This window comes from Brassica napus, chromosome A10 (assembly GCF_020379485.1).
Source record: "Brassica napus cultivar Da-Ae chromosome A10, Da-Ae, whole genome shotgun sequence".
In the NCBI taxonomy this organism is placed as follows: domain Eukaryota; kingdom Viridiplantae; phylum Streptophyta; class Magnoliopsida; order Brassicales; family Brassicaceae; genus Brassica; species Brassica napus.
Genome location: NC_063443.1, coordinates 4,108,551 through 4,122,017, shown reverse-complemented (window position 1 = coordinate 4,122,017; position 13,467 = coordinate 4,108,551). Strand labels below are relative to the sequence as shown.

General features: G+C 38.5%; 2 protein-coding genes across 6 annotated transcripts; one reads left to right on the top strand and one right to left on the bottom strand.

The window, feature by feature from the left end:
• The first annotated feature begins 6,851 nt into the window (after positions 1-6,851).
• LOC111201510 (THO complex subunit 5A) lies at positions 6,852-8,663 on the top strand. The gene is made up of 5 exons (XM_022693630.2): positions 6,852-7,107; positions 7,172-7,462; positions 7,528-7,864; positions 7,934-8,214; positions 8,290-8,663. The coding sequence occupies exons 1-5, from the start codon at positions 6,871-6,873 to the stop codon at positions 8,509-8,511; spliced, it is 1,368 nt and encodes a 455-aa protein (XP_022549351.2). The 5' UTR covers positions 6,852-6,870; the 3' UTR covers positions 8,512-8,663.
• Positions 8,664-9,436: 773 nt separating this feature from the next.
• Positions 9,437-11,951, bottom strand: LOC111198524 (ABSCISIC ACID-INSENSITIVE 5-like protein 5). Of its 5 annotated transcripts, none has more exons than XM_022693633.2 (5): positions 11,746-11,951; positions 10,515-11,478; positions 9,961-10,032; positions 9,835-9,864; positions 9,437-9,706 (listed from the first exon to the last, which is right to left on the bottom strand). In XM_022693633.2, the coding sequence occupies exons 2-5, from the start codon at positions 11,460-11,462 to the stop codon at positions 9,635-9,637; spliced, it is 1,122 nt and encodes a 373-aa protein (XP_022549354.2). In that variant the 5' UTR covers positions 11,463-11,478; positions 11,746-11,951; the 3' UTR covers positions 9,437-9,634. The 5 variants fall into 5 exon arrangements, with proteins under 5 accessions (XP_022549354.2, XP_022549355.2, XP_022549356.2 ...); XM_022693634.2 differs by having other exon boundaries at positions 10,515-11,481; positions 11,746-11,896; XM_022693635.2 differs by having other exon boundaries at positions 11,754-11,885.
• Positions 11,952-13,467: the final 1,516 nt, after the last annotated feature.

Genomic DNA, 13,467 nt, shown 5'->3' with positions numbered 1-13,467 from the left:
ATTTATAACCAAGGAGGCAGCAAAAGTTCTTATTCAAGCAGCGTCGTATCAGAAATCTTTTGAATTTGATATAATTAAGTCAGATACTAAGAGATTTGTGGTTAAATGTCGAGGAGCCAAAGATGGGTGCAATTGGTTTGTGCGAGTTGCAATGTTAAAGACGTCAAATATTTGGACGGTTAGAAGTTTCATCAAGCAGCATACATGTTCTGTCGTTACAAGAACACTGCCTGATATAGAGGTTGGTGATGAAGATGGTACTGAGAATGATGCAACTGGTAATGAAGGTACTGGTGGTGTGCTCACTTTTCACGGAGAGATTGAGATGGGTGAGAATGTCACGGAAAGAGATGAGCAAGTGTTTGAAGATACAGAAGTAAGACCAGCAGTTGTCTATCAGCCACGGGATGATGGTACAGGTTTGGTTTTAGGTCAAGAATTTAGAACCAAGGAGGAAGCAAAAGTCCATATTCAGACGGCTTCACATAAGAAATGTTTTGAGTTTGATATAACTAAGTCGGATACTCAGAGATTTGTCGTTAAATGCCGAGGAGCCAAAGACGGTTGCAAGTGGTTTGTGCGAGTTGCAAAGTTAAAGAATACAGATCTTTGGACGGTTAGAAGTTACATCAAGCATCATACATGTTCTGTTGTTACTACAAGAACACTGCCTAATAGAAGGAAAGGCACATCACAAATCGTTGCATCTGTTTTGGCTCAAGATTATCCTGGTACATTTGACACACCAGTTCCCAAAGTTCTGATCGATTTGGTTCATCGAAAGGTTGGTGTGCATGTTTCATACACCTCAGCATGGAGAGGAAAAAGAGAAGCTGCTAATGAAGTGCGAGGAAGTCCAGAAGAGAGTTTTACTTTATTATACTGTTATATGCACATGCTGGAGCAGAAAAATATTGGCACAAGAACTCGTGTGGTAGTGGATGAGGCCAACAAATTTAAGTATCTGTTTTTTGCCCTGGGAGCTAGAATAGAAGGGTTCAATGCGATGAGGAAAGTCCTCATTGTGGATGGAACACACCTGAAGAATGTTTATGGTGGAGTTCTCCTTGTTGCGACTGCTCAGGATCCTGATCATCACCACTACCCAATTGCGTTTGGTGTAGCAGATGGTGAGAATGATGAAAGCTGGATATGGTTTATGGAACAGTTGAAATCAGTGATATCTGATGTCCCGGGATTGGTATTTCTTTCAGATAGAAACAAAAGCTTGATCAAGTCAGTACGTCTAGTGTTCCCTGAGGCCGAACATGGGTATTGTATATGGCATTTGTCTCAGAATGTTAAAGCCCACGTCCATAACAACAAAGATACTTGTGCAAGCAAGTTTAGAGACTGCGCACACGCTTATACGGAGGCTGAGTTCAAGTACCAATATCATGCTTTTCGCCGGAGGTATCCTAGTGCAGCAGCGTATCTTGACAAAAGTGTTGAAGAGAAGAAGTGGGCTAGATGTTACTTCAGAGGAGATAGGTACAATGTTGACACCACCAATTCAGTAGAATCTTTTAATGGTGTTATCAAGGAAGCGAGAAAGTATACCTTACTACCAATGTTTGATGTTATCATTGCGAAAATGTCTGAATGGTTTAACAACCATAGGAAGGAGGCAGCTGAAATACCATACACACTGAAGCTTGTGCCTATTTTGGAAACCGAAATGTCTAAAAGATGTGTTGATGCGGGATTTCTTACAATTGACGAACTAAACAGCTTCCATCTTGAGTACAGTGTGCATGGTACTGACGGCAAGGTTTATACTGTTGACATGGCTAGGAATACTTGCAGTTGTGAGCAATTTGATAAAGACAAATACCCTTGTGTGCATGGAGTGGCTGCTGCCACATTCATGTCTAAGGCAGCGGGAAGGGAACTTCATCTATCTGAGTATTGTTCAAAATACTATTTGGTGGAGCAATGGGCTTTGGCTTATCACAGGACCATATATCATGTTCCTCATATGTCTGATTGGGTTATACCAGAAGATGTTAAAGCAAAGAAAATACTTCCTCCAGATTATGACAAGAAGAAAGGAAAACCACAACAAACAAGATTTCCATCAGTAGGAGAATCCCGTGGAAGAGGCAAAAGAGGCAGAGGGGGAGCTAGAGGAGCCAGAGGCAGAGGCAGAGCCAGAGGAGAAGGTATGGCATCGTATTTTGAATGTGGGAGTGGTTCAGGTACTACCTAGGGTTTACGGAAGATTACTAGGTTTATTATGTGCAATTTGTACTACTAGAGATTTCTGGTATTATTATGTGAAATTTGGATTACTGAGTTTGACTGATATTATTATGCGCAATTTGGATTACTAAGTTTTACTGGTATTATTATGTGCAATTCGAAACCAATATATATCACTAGGTTATGTGTAATTTAGAATATCTTTATATGATTATTTTAAATTCGTAGGCTACGTATATGATAAATATATAGATTAGACTATTTTTGTTAATTATTTTCAATATTTTAAGAAAATCTTAACGGTTTCCCCAAAAAACTTCCTTAACTTTCATTGTTAGTATGTGAATGGTAGAGAATATAGTAAGGAGAATTTAACAAAATACATATTTCTGGTATATTGTTTATGTAAATATCTTCTATGACGATAATAATAGGGAAATGTCTTTGGTTCTACTACCAAACATTTATCTCGGAGATGGTTTTACTAGAAAAACGTAAAAATTGCAAAAGTCTTACTATGTGTATGGTAGTATTACTACCACCTTGAGGATTACCATAGGTATTACTAAGTGTTAAAAATAATATTTTGATATTTATGACGGCTGCACGTTTTACATGTGAAATGCATTTTTTAATTCTTTTTTAAATAATATTTTTTCATTTTTAGTGTTTTACATGTGTTTACTAGTTTTTGGTATATCTTTTTTCCTTTTTTTGTGCTTTTGAGGCGTAAGAAACCCAATAATTCTAGTTATCTATCTTACTCGTTTTTGGACATAGTAACACTTGTAAATCTAGTTTTCCATACCTGTTTCAAACATCCAAATTATGAAGTTCAAACATTCTACTACCAAGTTTCAAACATCCAAAATACTTAACATCCCAAATACATAAAAGCCAAAATACATATCATCCCAAATACATAAAAGCCTAAGGCTTTGTTTTACGCTTCTTCCCCTCCGTGAAAGGAGTCTGCACCCACTGTGATTTCCTCTTTGGTCTGCCACTCTTCTTAGGTGCAGCAACAACGACATTCTGCTTGCACCTATACATGATCCAAGGACTCGGTGCTTCCTTGTAAACGACCATGATCCACCTTTGTTTTTTTCCTCTGTTTCCACAGCCTCTTTCTTTTGTTTCTCTTCTTCCACAACTTTCTCACCTTTTCCAGGTTCATCTTCCATACGCCTAATTATTGGTCTCCTCGCAGCCATTGCCTTAGTCCTACCACGTGGCGGTGTTGGAGTTCCCGCTAACTGACTCCCACGTGGTGGTGTTGGAGTTTCACCGGTTCTGTTCGTCTCAACCCGAGGCTCATTGTCATCATCTTTGGGAGTTCTCTCTGACTGACTCCCATGTGGTGGTGTTGGAGTTTCACCGGTTCTGTTCGTCTCAACCCGAGGCTCATTGTCATCATCTTTGGGAGTTCCCTCTGTCTGATTCCCACGTGGTGGTGTCGGAGTTCCTTTTTCTATCTCTGTCTCCCGTGCCTCAGATTCCACCTCCTCAGTCTCATTTTTCTCCTTTTCTTTCTCCCTGGTTTCAGACTCTTTCCCTTCAACTTCTTCTTCTTCATCCTCTTTCCCTTCAACTTCTTCTTCTTGATCCTCTTTCCCTCCAACCTCTACTTGATCATCTTCCCCTTCAGCCTCAGATTCCACCACTTTTTCTTCATCTTTCTCATCATTGTTCTCATTCTCTTCCTCACTGGTTTCAGCCTCTTTCTCTTCACTTTCTTCTTCATCATGTTTCCCTCCAATCTTTTCTTCATTCGCAATTTCCTTCCACAATTTAGCAGCTTGTCTTCTACTTCTCTCCTTCATTTGCTTCAACTCTTCACTTTCACTCTCACTGTCTTCTTCCTCATCAGCCTCACTATTTTCCTTCTCTTTCTCACCCTCTTGCTGAGCATTGTCATCAGCCTCTTTCTCACCCTCTTCCTCAGTATTCTCGATGTTATCCTTTTCTTTTCCAGCCTCGTGCTCAGCATTAGCTTTCTCCTTCTCAGAACAAGCTTTGTCCTTCTCTTCATATGTATCATTGTCCCACTGTCGAAAATCCATGTCTTCACCATGACTCGGCTCCACTTTACTCTCAATAGAAGTTAGCCTGTCTTCTATTTTCTTAGCCCTTCTTCTCAAAAGCCGCTGGTTCTTTTCAAGAACACTCATCTTTGAGCTTTGAGACTCCAACATTGTCTCCACCGTGACGTGAAGTCCAGCAAATCCTTCTCCCATGAACTCCAAAATCCTCTCTTCCAGACCTTGCAACCTCGAATCTAATCCAGAATTAGAGGATGATCCTTCTGCAAACGTCACCTTCTCTTTGTCTTTCTTTTTTGGCAACACTCCTCGTGCAGCTTGATCCAACTCATATAGCTCTTCCCACCAAATATTCTTCTGCTTCACATTAAACCAGTAGTTCCAAGTATCACTTGGGCTGCCCTGACGGTCATACTCTCGCTCCTCATCAATGATACGAGCCATCATAATTTGCTCACCAATAGTTGGAACTAAGACACTGTTGATAACCTGAAAATAAAACAAAAGTTAGCTCAAATGAGTTTTTTGTTCTACTAGCTTCTACTATACATATATACATGTACCTTTGTTTCTCCAACCGCAGCATATATGTCTTCCAAAGGATAACCCCTAAGACTGGACTTTGTAAACTGGCTCTTACACATCCTTGGACATTCTTCACTGGCGTCCTCTGAATAGATTCTAAACGTCTTCCCCAGATCCGGAATACACTCAAAAGCCAGAACCTAGAAAATCCATTGTCACAGTGTCAAATTTGAATTATAAAACAATTAAAAATTTTCTAAACTATATGCTTTACCTCTAAAGGGATGATGAAACCAGGAAAGGCGCATGCCTCTTTCACTTCACCCTTCAGATGGTTCATCACGTGCTTAATCTCCTTTATTGCATCCTCAAACGTTAGACGACCCCAGGGAAATGATCTGCAAGCATCTAAATCGTCCATCATCCTTAATATGAAGTCGTCTAAATTTCCAGCATCCTTCGGCTTTCCTCTGATAACCCGACCAAGAAAAAACAAGACTGTCATCTTCAATCTATCTGGACACGGCGGCATAGACAACATCTTCTGCTTCACATCAGTGATGGTGATCTTCTTTCTGTCATGGAAGTAATAATCCACAAACTTATAACCTCCCAACTTCTCATAGTTTGGTGGATAATCACCGCAGTCTAACCCAGAGATGAGGGCATGCTCCCTCATAGAATAGCGGATGGGTACACCATTAACCGCAAACCATGCAACATCATCTTCTGGAGTACAAATGGTGCGCAGTAGTAACATCCACATCCCCTGAAGCTTCAGGTTATCTTCGTCTGGCATGTGGAAGAAATGTCGAAACTGAGGATGGCTTGTGAACCACGCAGCCTCAGGCTTATCCCTGATGAGCTTTACTGTCCTGGTCACGAAGCACTTAGTTTGTATCTTCGAACTCTGGGGGAACTCGCTGCTTTTGAAGTAGAACTCAAGGGGTTGATTCGGTTGCATTTCCTGCAATCAAAATAAATTTATACATGTTAGTAATGCTAGTAATACAAAAAATACTTGTACTACTGCTAATTACTACTCAGCATTTCTCACAAACAATAACAATGAATACAAAATATATACCTCTCTTTCAGACCCCTCCCTATCGGACCCCTCTCTTTCGGACTCATCTGAGACTGAGAGCGATTCTACACTCGGTGCTCTCGCTGGCTCTCTCACTGGCCTACTCTTCTTACTCTTCTTACTGCTTTTCTTGCTCTTCTGAACTCTCGGTTCTGGTTTTTTTGCAGCTGAGTCCGGTTTCCTGACTCTAAGAGACTGACGACGACTTTCATTGGGGACTACCTTTTGATTTTTCTTCATAATTTTCCTGTACAAGACATTACAACACTCAATCACTCTAAATTCAAACCGCAAAACAACAACACAACATCAACTAAGTTTCCCCAATACAATTTTATTAACAAAAATTAAATACAATTTATAACTCAAATCGGAAACAATAGATTCGATGTAATATATACCTAAACAATAGATTTACCAAGTTCTTATCCAATTTCAAAGCCAATATCTAAACATAAGACACATTCAAAGTTTTCTCCAAATTTGTTTTTAAATCTACATACAAATTCGACCAAATAACAATCAAATAAAGGGAAACTAATCACTTACCACAAGGAACGAAGATGGAGCCTCGATTTCGACAAAGGAGGATGAAGAAACGAAGCGGTCTCGACTTTAGGGTTTCAGACAAGAGAGACAAAGAGATAGTTGAGACACGAACCACCAAGGAAGAACGAAGATGGATTTTCGATTTAGATGGAAAACAAACAAGAAAGAACGAAAATGGATACTCTAGGGTTTCAATCTTCGATTTTGCAATAGAGAGTGTCGCAAGGGGAGGGTTGGGGGAGAGACAGACCCGATGATTGAAAATTTTGAAGAAGAGAATGTTGAGTAATTCAAAACGACATCGTTTTGGTTTAGATGGGTCGGGTTTTAGGGTTTGTATTGTATAGGTCGGATCTTTCTGGTTGGATCTTGTAAATAACTAAATTATTTTAGGGCAATGCGTCTTTAGCCACGTTTTCTATTTAAAAAAAATGAAAAAAAAATTATATTATAACAAAGGGATAAATGGGGATTTTTTTGGAGAGTAGAGGGCATATGGAGTTAATCTCCATGTCGGACGGAAGTATGCAAAGGGAGATGTCGAAAGACGCGATGGCTCCGCTAGAGCTACTCCGAGAAAGCAAATCCTCCATCGAAGAAATCATCTCGAGGATGCTCTCCATCAAGAATCAGGGACTCCCCAAATCTGAGAACCGCGAACTCCTCACTCAGATGTTTCTCAACTTCATCAACCTCCGCCAGGTTCGTAACCTTATTATTAGGGTTTTGCTTCATCAGATGTTCTCATTATTTTTGCAATTGGTAGGCGAATCGTGCGATTCTGATGGAAGAAGAGAGAGTGAGAAGAGAGAGAGAGTCATCAAAGTCTCCAATGGATCTCACTTCATTGCAGCTTCACAATCTCACGTACGAGAAGAGCCATTACCTCAAAGCCACCAGATCTTCCAGAGAGTTCAAATCCAAGTACCCCAACATCGATCTCATATCCGAACAAGACTTCTTCAGAGACGCTCCCGAAGCTATCAAATCTCAGACGCTCTCAAACGATGCTTCCCATGATTTGATGCTTAAAAGACTCAACTTTGAGCTCCATCAGGTAACACAATCCAATCCATCTCAAGGGTTCTCCTCATCTTCTTGATTTAAGCTTTTGTGTTTCAGAGGAAAGAGGTATGCAAGCTTCGAGCTGAGTTGGAACAACGTAAGAACTGTTTGCTGGAAGCTAACTCCGAGCGTGCCAAGTTTCTCTCAAGTCTCCCACTGCATCTCAAGTCTCTGAAGAAAGCATCTTTGCCTGTACAGAACCAGTTGAGTTTGCCGAATCCGAAGAAGCTCAAGTATCATGATCTAGCTGAGCTTCTTCCTCCGCCGCTTTACGTCGTGTATTCAAAGTTCATGGCCCAGAAGGAAGCTTTTGAAGAGAAGATAGACATCGAGGTATCTGGGAGTCTTAAGGATGCTCAGAGTTATGCTCGCCAGCAAGCGGAACTGAACCAAGGTTAGGAACTGTGTGACTTTTGTTTATGTAGGAAGTGAATGGAGTGTTTATTTTTTATTATTATTATAGAGAGCTCTGATGATGATGGGAAAAGGCAAAGGAAGCGACTTAAGAAAGAGAGTTCTGATGAGGCAGGACTGTATCGAGTCCATCCTCTTAAACTTGTCCTTCACATTTATGCTGATGAGACTCCAGATCCGAAATCACATAAGCTTGTTATGCTCAAGTTTGAGTACTTGTTGAAGTTGAATGTTGTATGCGTCGGCATTGAAGAATCTCAGGATGGACCAGAGAGAAATATCCTGTGCAACTTGTTTCCAGACGATGCTGGACTTGAGCCTCCTCACCAGGTATAATTTTATACCCGACTATTTTCTTGAAACCATCCATACCCACTTTCTTTTGTTGGCTTGCTTGTTACTCAGTCAACCAAGCTCATTCTTGGTGATGATCATGCATTTGATGAGAGCCGAACATCGAGGCCATATAAGTGGGCACAACATTTGGCGGGGATCGAGGTTTTACCTGAAATGTCACTGTTTGTAACTGGCAAGAATAATACTCAAAACAGTGATACAGCTTCTGTATCTGATCACTACAGTGTGCAGACTGTTCTGAGAAGAATACGGGCCCAGAAAAAAGGCTAAGCTAACTCTCACATGATTCTGTATGTTTTATTCAAATGTTTTGATTATCTGTATTTGAAGACTTTCATGGTATTTGTAGCTCTGCACACATTGTTAGACTGTAATGCCCCAACAAGAACAATCAAACAGAATGAATGTAGCATATTAGCAGAGATGTAGGTGTTTGGTCTGTGATCAAGATTCCGACAACTTAAAGGCGATAACTAGTAATCCTTATCTCCTAAACTCTAGTCAAAGAAGTGGATCAAATCCTCTTCACCTCGTTACTCTCTCCTGATATAATCGGGTACAACTAGATCATTGCACAATAGAATCACTTTTTGAGACCACTAACATTAATGAATTTTGCTACTAGAACATGAAACTATAGATTATGATGATCGTAAGAGAAACTGCTATACAATCAACATTCGGGAATAAAGGTTGGTTTGATGATTGGTTGATCGCAAGAGAACACTATGTAAAATCGTTTATGATTGGTTATGGACACTTACATGGTTAAGTTTGGTTCAAAGTCAAACCATGGCTGCACATGATCAATCCCTCGTATGCCTCCTCCTCCTTCGACAGACCAAGTGATGAAGCTTGCGGTGAGACGGAAATGCGATGGTCGTAACATATTAAGGGTATGGCCTAGATGGGGTGCGCCTCGGTTAAGAACCAAGTCATGATCGAAAGGATGAAGAACGGTCTGAGGGACAAGATGCTTATGAACGGTGAAGACCTCTGCTTATAAGGCCGTATTTGTAAATCTGCTATGCATACGTGTCTTTGTATATGAAGAGTTGCCTCCTCACATAATAACACAAGAAAACGTTCTATAACTTCTAAGGCTTCCGACAAGAAACTGACAAAGCTTAAGTTTTGTAAAACTAAATTAATAAGAACTACATTTTGAAGTTGTAATGCAGAGAGAGACTGAGAAAACGAAACAAACAAGATAATACAAGCTTTTTATCAGAGAGCGTCTTGGTCTAATTAAAGTAAAGAGATTAGGATAACTTTGTGTATGTATAAGAGAACACAAATGGAAAGAGCTTACAAAATAAACCATGAAACTCTCTCTTTGATCTTCAAACGAAACACATGTGGGGATTATTTATCTACAGAAACTAAGTATGATTCACCAAGGTCCTGACTCTGTCCTCCTCAGCTTTTTCTTTGCACCTCCTTGAATATTCATCATCTCCATCTCCTGTTGTGAATATACACAGCATGGGAAGCAACCGAGTTTGTAAGTTCAGTTACGAAATATGCGATTTAGAGACTAATAAGTGCGGGTCTTGGTGTCAACCAAAAACTATGAGTTTTAAGAATAATTACCTGATTCTTTTGCATCTCCATAATCTTTGCCTGTAGAACACACAAGGGTTAAGTTAATATGAGAAACTAGAAGAAATGAATGTAGCATATGAAGAGATGTGATGGTAAGATATGGTCTGTGATTACCTGCTTTCTTTGTAACTCTTGATTCTCTTCCTTTAACTTTGCAACTTCAGCTTCAAGCTCCACGGTATAAGCCTACAAAGCAAACAAGCACTACTCAGTGCGCCATTCACAACATTTCGACTCCCTGATGTAGAACTCAACAGTACGGTCACAGTAGATGTCACATGTAACCGTTTCTTTAAGTTTGAATGCTTTGGTAAGACCAATCACGCTTTACCTTCCCAAAAAGAAAAAACAAAAAACAAAAAAAAACAAAAAAAATGGAGTCACTACAACGTCTTGAATCTTGATGAACTTGAACTCTCATATACAACCTCCGAGTCACCTTGAGACGTTAGCATAGCAAATTACATTCCAGAACATTGTCTGGTCTGCCGAGGATTACAACATGTATATACACCAAAACCACCAGAAGGTTCATATTTGTGTCTCCAAGACTCATTCAACCTCAAGAAACACAAGTACTTATTAACGGGTTTCTTTCAAGTCCCAATGATTCTGTGTATTAGACAAGACACTTAACTAAAAGATGTAGAGATCAAATGGATTTTTACCTGTTTCCTGGCCCGTGACCTTGCGGCTGATTCTCGGTTCTTTATCATTCTTCTTTGCCTCCTCTCAACAACTTTCTCTACAGTACCACTCTTTCTACCCCTCACACCATTAAACATGTAGGGAGACGGAGAGAGCGATGAAGAATCACCATTAGTCTTCCCTATCCCATCTGCTGACACTGGCGTAACAGGAGACACAGCACCAACAACGCCTTGGACTAATCCCATATTGTTCGTCGGAGACTGATCTCCAAGTCCCATAAGACCACCTCTTATCCCAGGACCAACGTGTGTTCCATACCCAAAACCAGGCTGCTTAGGCATGATTGGCTGATGTTGCTGGTATGTAGATCTAGCTCCATTTACATTCAGAAGCAAACTAGAACCTTGAACCTGCATATGATTCACAGTCTCGGCACCAAGGTTCCCCATCAAACCGGGAACAACTTGAGGAGAAGCCTGAACAGAGAAACCCGTGTTAGCATCTTTGGCAGCAATCTGAGCTTCCTCTCTCACAACGCCAGCACGTACCAAGAACTCCTCCAGGGTTACTTCACCTAACGTCTGCTGCCTCTGACTCTGAGACTGAGTCAAGTTTGTTCCACCTCCTCCATCTTTAGACAGATCTTTCCACACCTGGTCAACCGTTTTCGTGCTAAGGGTTCGGGGCAGAGTCAACGAGCCTTGCCTCTGCAACGGCAGCCCCTCTCCAGCAAGTGGAATAACACCGCTAGTTGAGGCAGCAACAGCCATGGCTTGTGTCTCTTCAGCAGTCCATATGTTCTTTAACAGCTCGTCCATGTTCATTGACCCAAAATCTTTACCTAAACTGCTCTGAAACTCGTCGAATGTCAACGAGTATATCGAACCTTGTCTGGTCAACGCTCCTCCTCCTCCTCCATCTCCTGGTGGCTCATTCCCCATGTTGTTGTTGTTCTTGAAATTCATGTTACTTCTGCTTCCACTACTTGTCATCAAAATCATGCATTTCATAGAATCAGATCACAAACACAGAGAAGATCTAGAAAATTTGCAAAAATCCTAATAAATACACTAACAGAGATTCCAGGAGATTTTTTATAAAAGCTGATAGCATCAGATTCAAAACTATAGGCTAAATTAGTAATTTATCCAGAATTTAATGTGGACATAAATGGAAATAATTAAGAGAAGATGAGCAAGCCTCAAGCTTTGGTGGTACTTATCCACAAGTAGAGAGAGTATATATTACCTGTATACCTTTTTGGATTAATCCTTGTCCTTCGTTGTCGTTGCTCAAAAATCTAATGGAAAAACAAAACTGTTTGATGCGTTGTTCGTGTGAATAGGTTCTTTGTCTGCTCGGCCAAGTGTCTCTCTGTTTTCTAACCATACGAATATATACTAAACATTTGTAAATTAAATAGTACCACAATCACTTTTTAGGTTTTTACGGATTGTTTATTATGTTCTGACTTTATTATGTATTTAATTTATTCTAATGTATTTCTTTTGCTTTGCATATACGGTCACGGATCCAGTATCTCCGAGGTATGGGGTTTTCACATTTTTATTCGACAATTTGAGTAGACTTTTTAATATTTTCCATATTTTCGATTAAAGTTTTCTATATATATGCCAAATAAAACTAGAATATATAGTGTTGTTAAGAAAAACTAAAATATATAGGTTCTGTTTACTTTTAATTGTTGTGGTCGGGAACTTTAAAAATGTTTTTTTTTTTAAAAAGGGCATATATATATATATATATAAATATGTTTGCCTCACCACTAAGCTATTCAGCTGGAAATTCGTTTTCTGAAGGACTTACATGTGTCCCCTTGTGCTAAACGCTACGATTCATTTAATTGGAAATCATATTGGATTTTCGTTTGTTATGTATTTGTCCAATAATTATGGGCTTAATGTTTTTTTTTTTGTTACGGCCATGAGTAAACATTATGGATACGACACTTACTCTCAATCTTTAATTAGATTTCATATTAGCAGAATAAAATATTTTTTAAAAATGGTAAAATGCATAAAATTTATATAGTTATAACATACAAAGTAATAGCTAGATTCTAAATTTGATTTGTTGTCGATCCAATTATTTATTTTAAATATTAGTTATAAGTAAGTTATTCTAATAAATGTGAAATTACTGAACCAATAAATAAAAAATTAACTATTTATATATTATTAGCAAAAAGATGTAGATTGGTTTATTTTGAATTTTAAAATAAATAATCATGTTAATATGTTAATACATAAATATACAAATGTTTTAATAAGAATAAAAAATACAAAACCCACATACAATGTTTAAAAACTATATAAAATAATCAATATTTTGAGTATTGAACCTAACCACAACAATAAAAACTGAAATCTACTTACTATATATAAGAAAAGTTGAGAAAACATTTAAGAAAACGTATAATACCATTTCAATCATAAATATCATGTCATGCTAATACAAACTTATAATCTCTAATAACACTAATAAAAAACAAAAGAGTTTAGTTAGACATATGATATAAAAATGTGTGTTCATTATAAAAAAAACATAACAAAAAAAATAATAATAAAATAGTACAATGTCAGAAAATATATTTGAAAACAAATAAAAAAACATAAACAAGTTAGAAAAATAAACAACATCCAACTTTAACTAAAATAAATGTAATATCTCTCATCACTTAAAATTTTCTAATATAAAAATATCATTATTATACGCATCACTTACAAATGCAAATGCAAATCTAAAACACAAACTACAAAATTATACAAAGGAATAAAAATCGAAATCACAAATAAAGTATATCCCGCCCGTAGGGCGGACCGACCCTAGTAGCTATAAAAATGTTGTTATTAAACTTTTGAGTCTTTCACTTTACAATATTAATTGTTGCTTTAGAAAAACAAAACTAAAGCCATAATTTTTTTTGTAACATTAACTAAAGCCTCAAAT

Excerpts from the sequence above, each read along its gene's own strand:
- LOC111201510 (XM_022693630.2), top strand. The coding sequence starts at position 6,871 with ATGGGGATTTTTTTGGAGAGTAGAGGGCATATGGAGTTAATCTCCATG. Across the intron at positions 7,865-7,933 it reads GCAAGCGGAACTGAACCAAG|AGAGCTCTGATGATGATGGG; the intron begins GTTAGGAACTGT and ends TTATTATTATAG. Across the intron at positions 8,215-8,289 it reads GACTTGAGCCTCCTCACCAG|TCAACCAAGCTCATTCTTGG; the intron begins GTATAATTTTAT and ends CTTGTTACTCAG.
- LOC111198524 (XM_022693631.2), bottom strand. The coding sequence starts at position 11,610 with ATGCTATCAGCTTTTATAAAAAATCTCCTGGAATCTCT. Across the intron at positions 10,033-10,514 it reads GGTCACGGGCCAGGAAACAG|GCTTATACCGTGGAGCTTGA; the intron begins GTAAAAATCCAT and ends TTTGCTTTGTAG. Across the intron at positions 9,865-9,960 it reads AAGAGTTACAAAGAAAGCAG|GCAAAGATTATGGAGATGCA; the intron begins GTAATCACAGAC and ends TGTGTTCTACAG.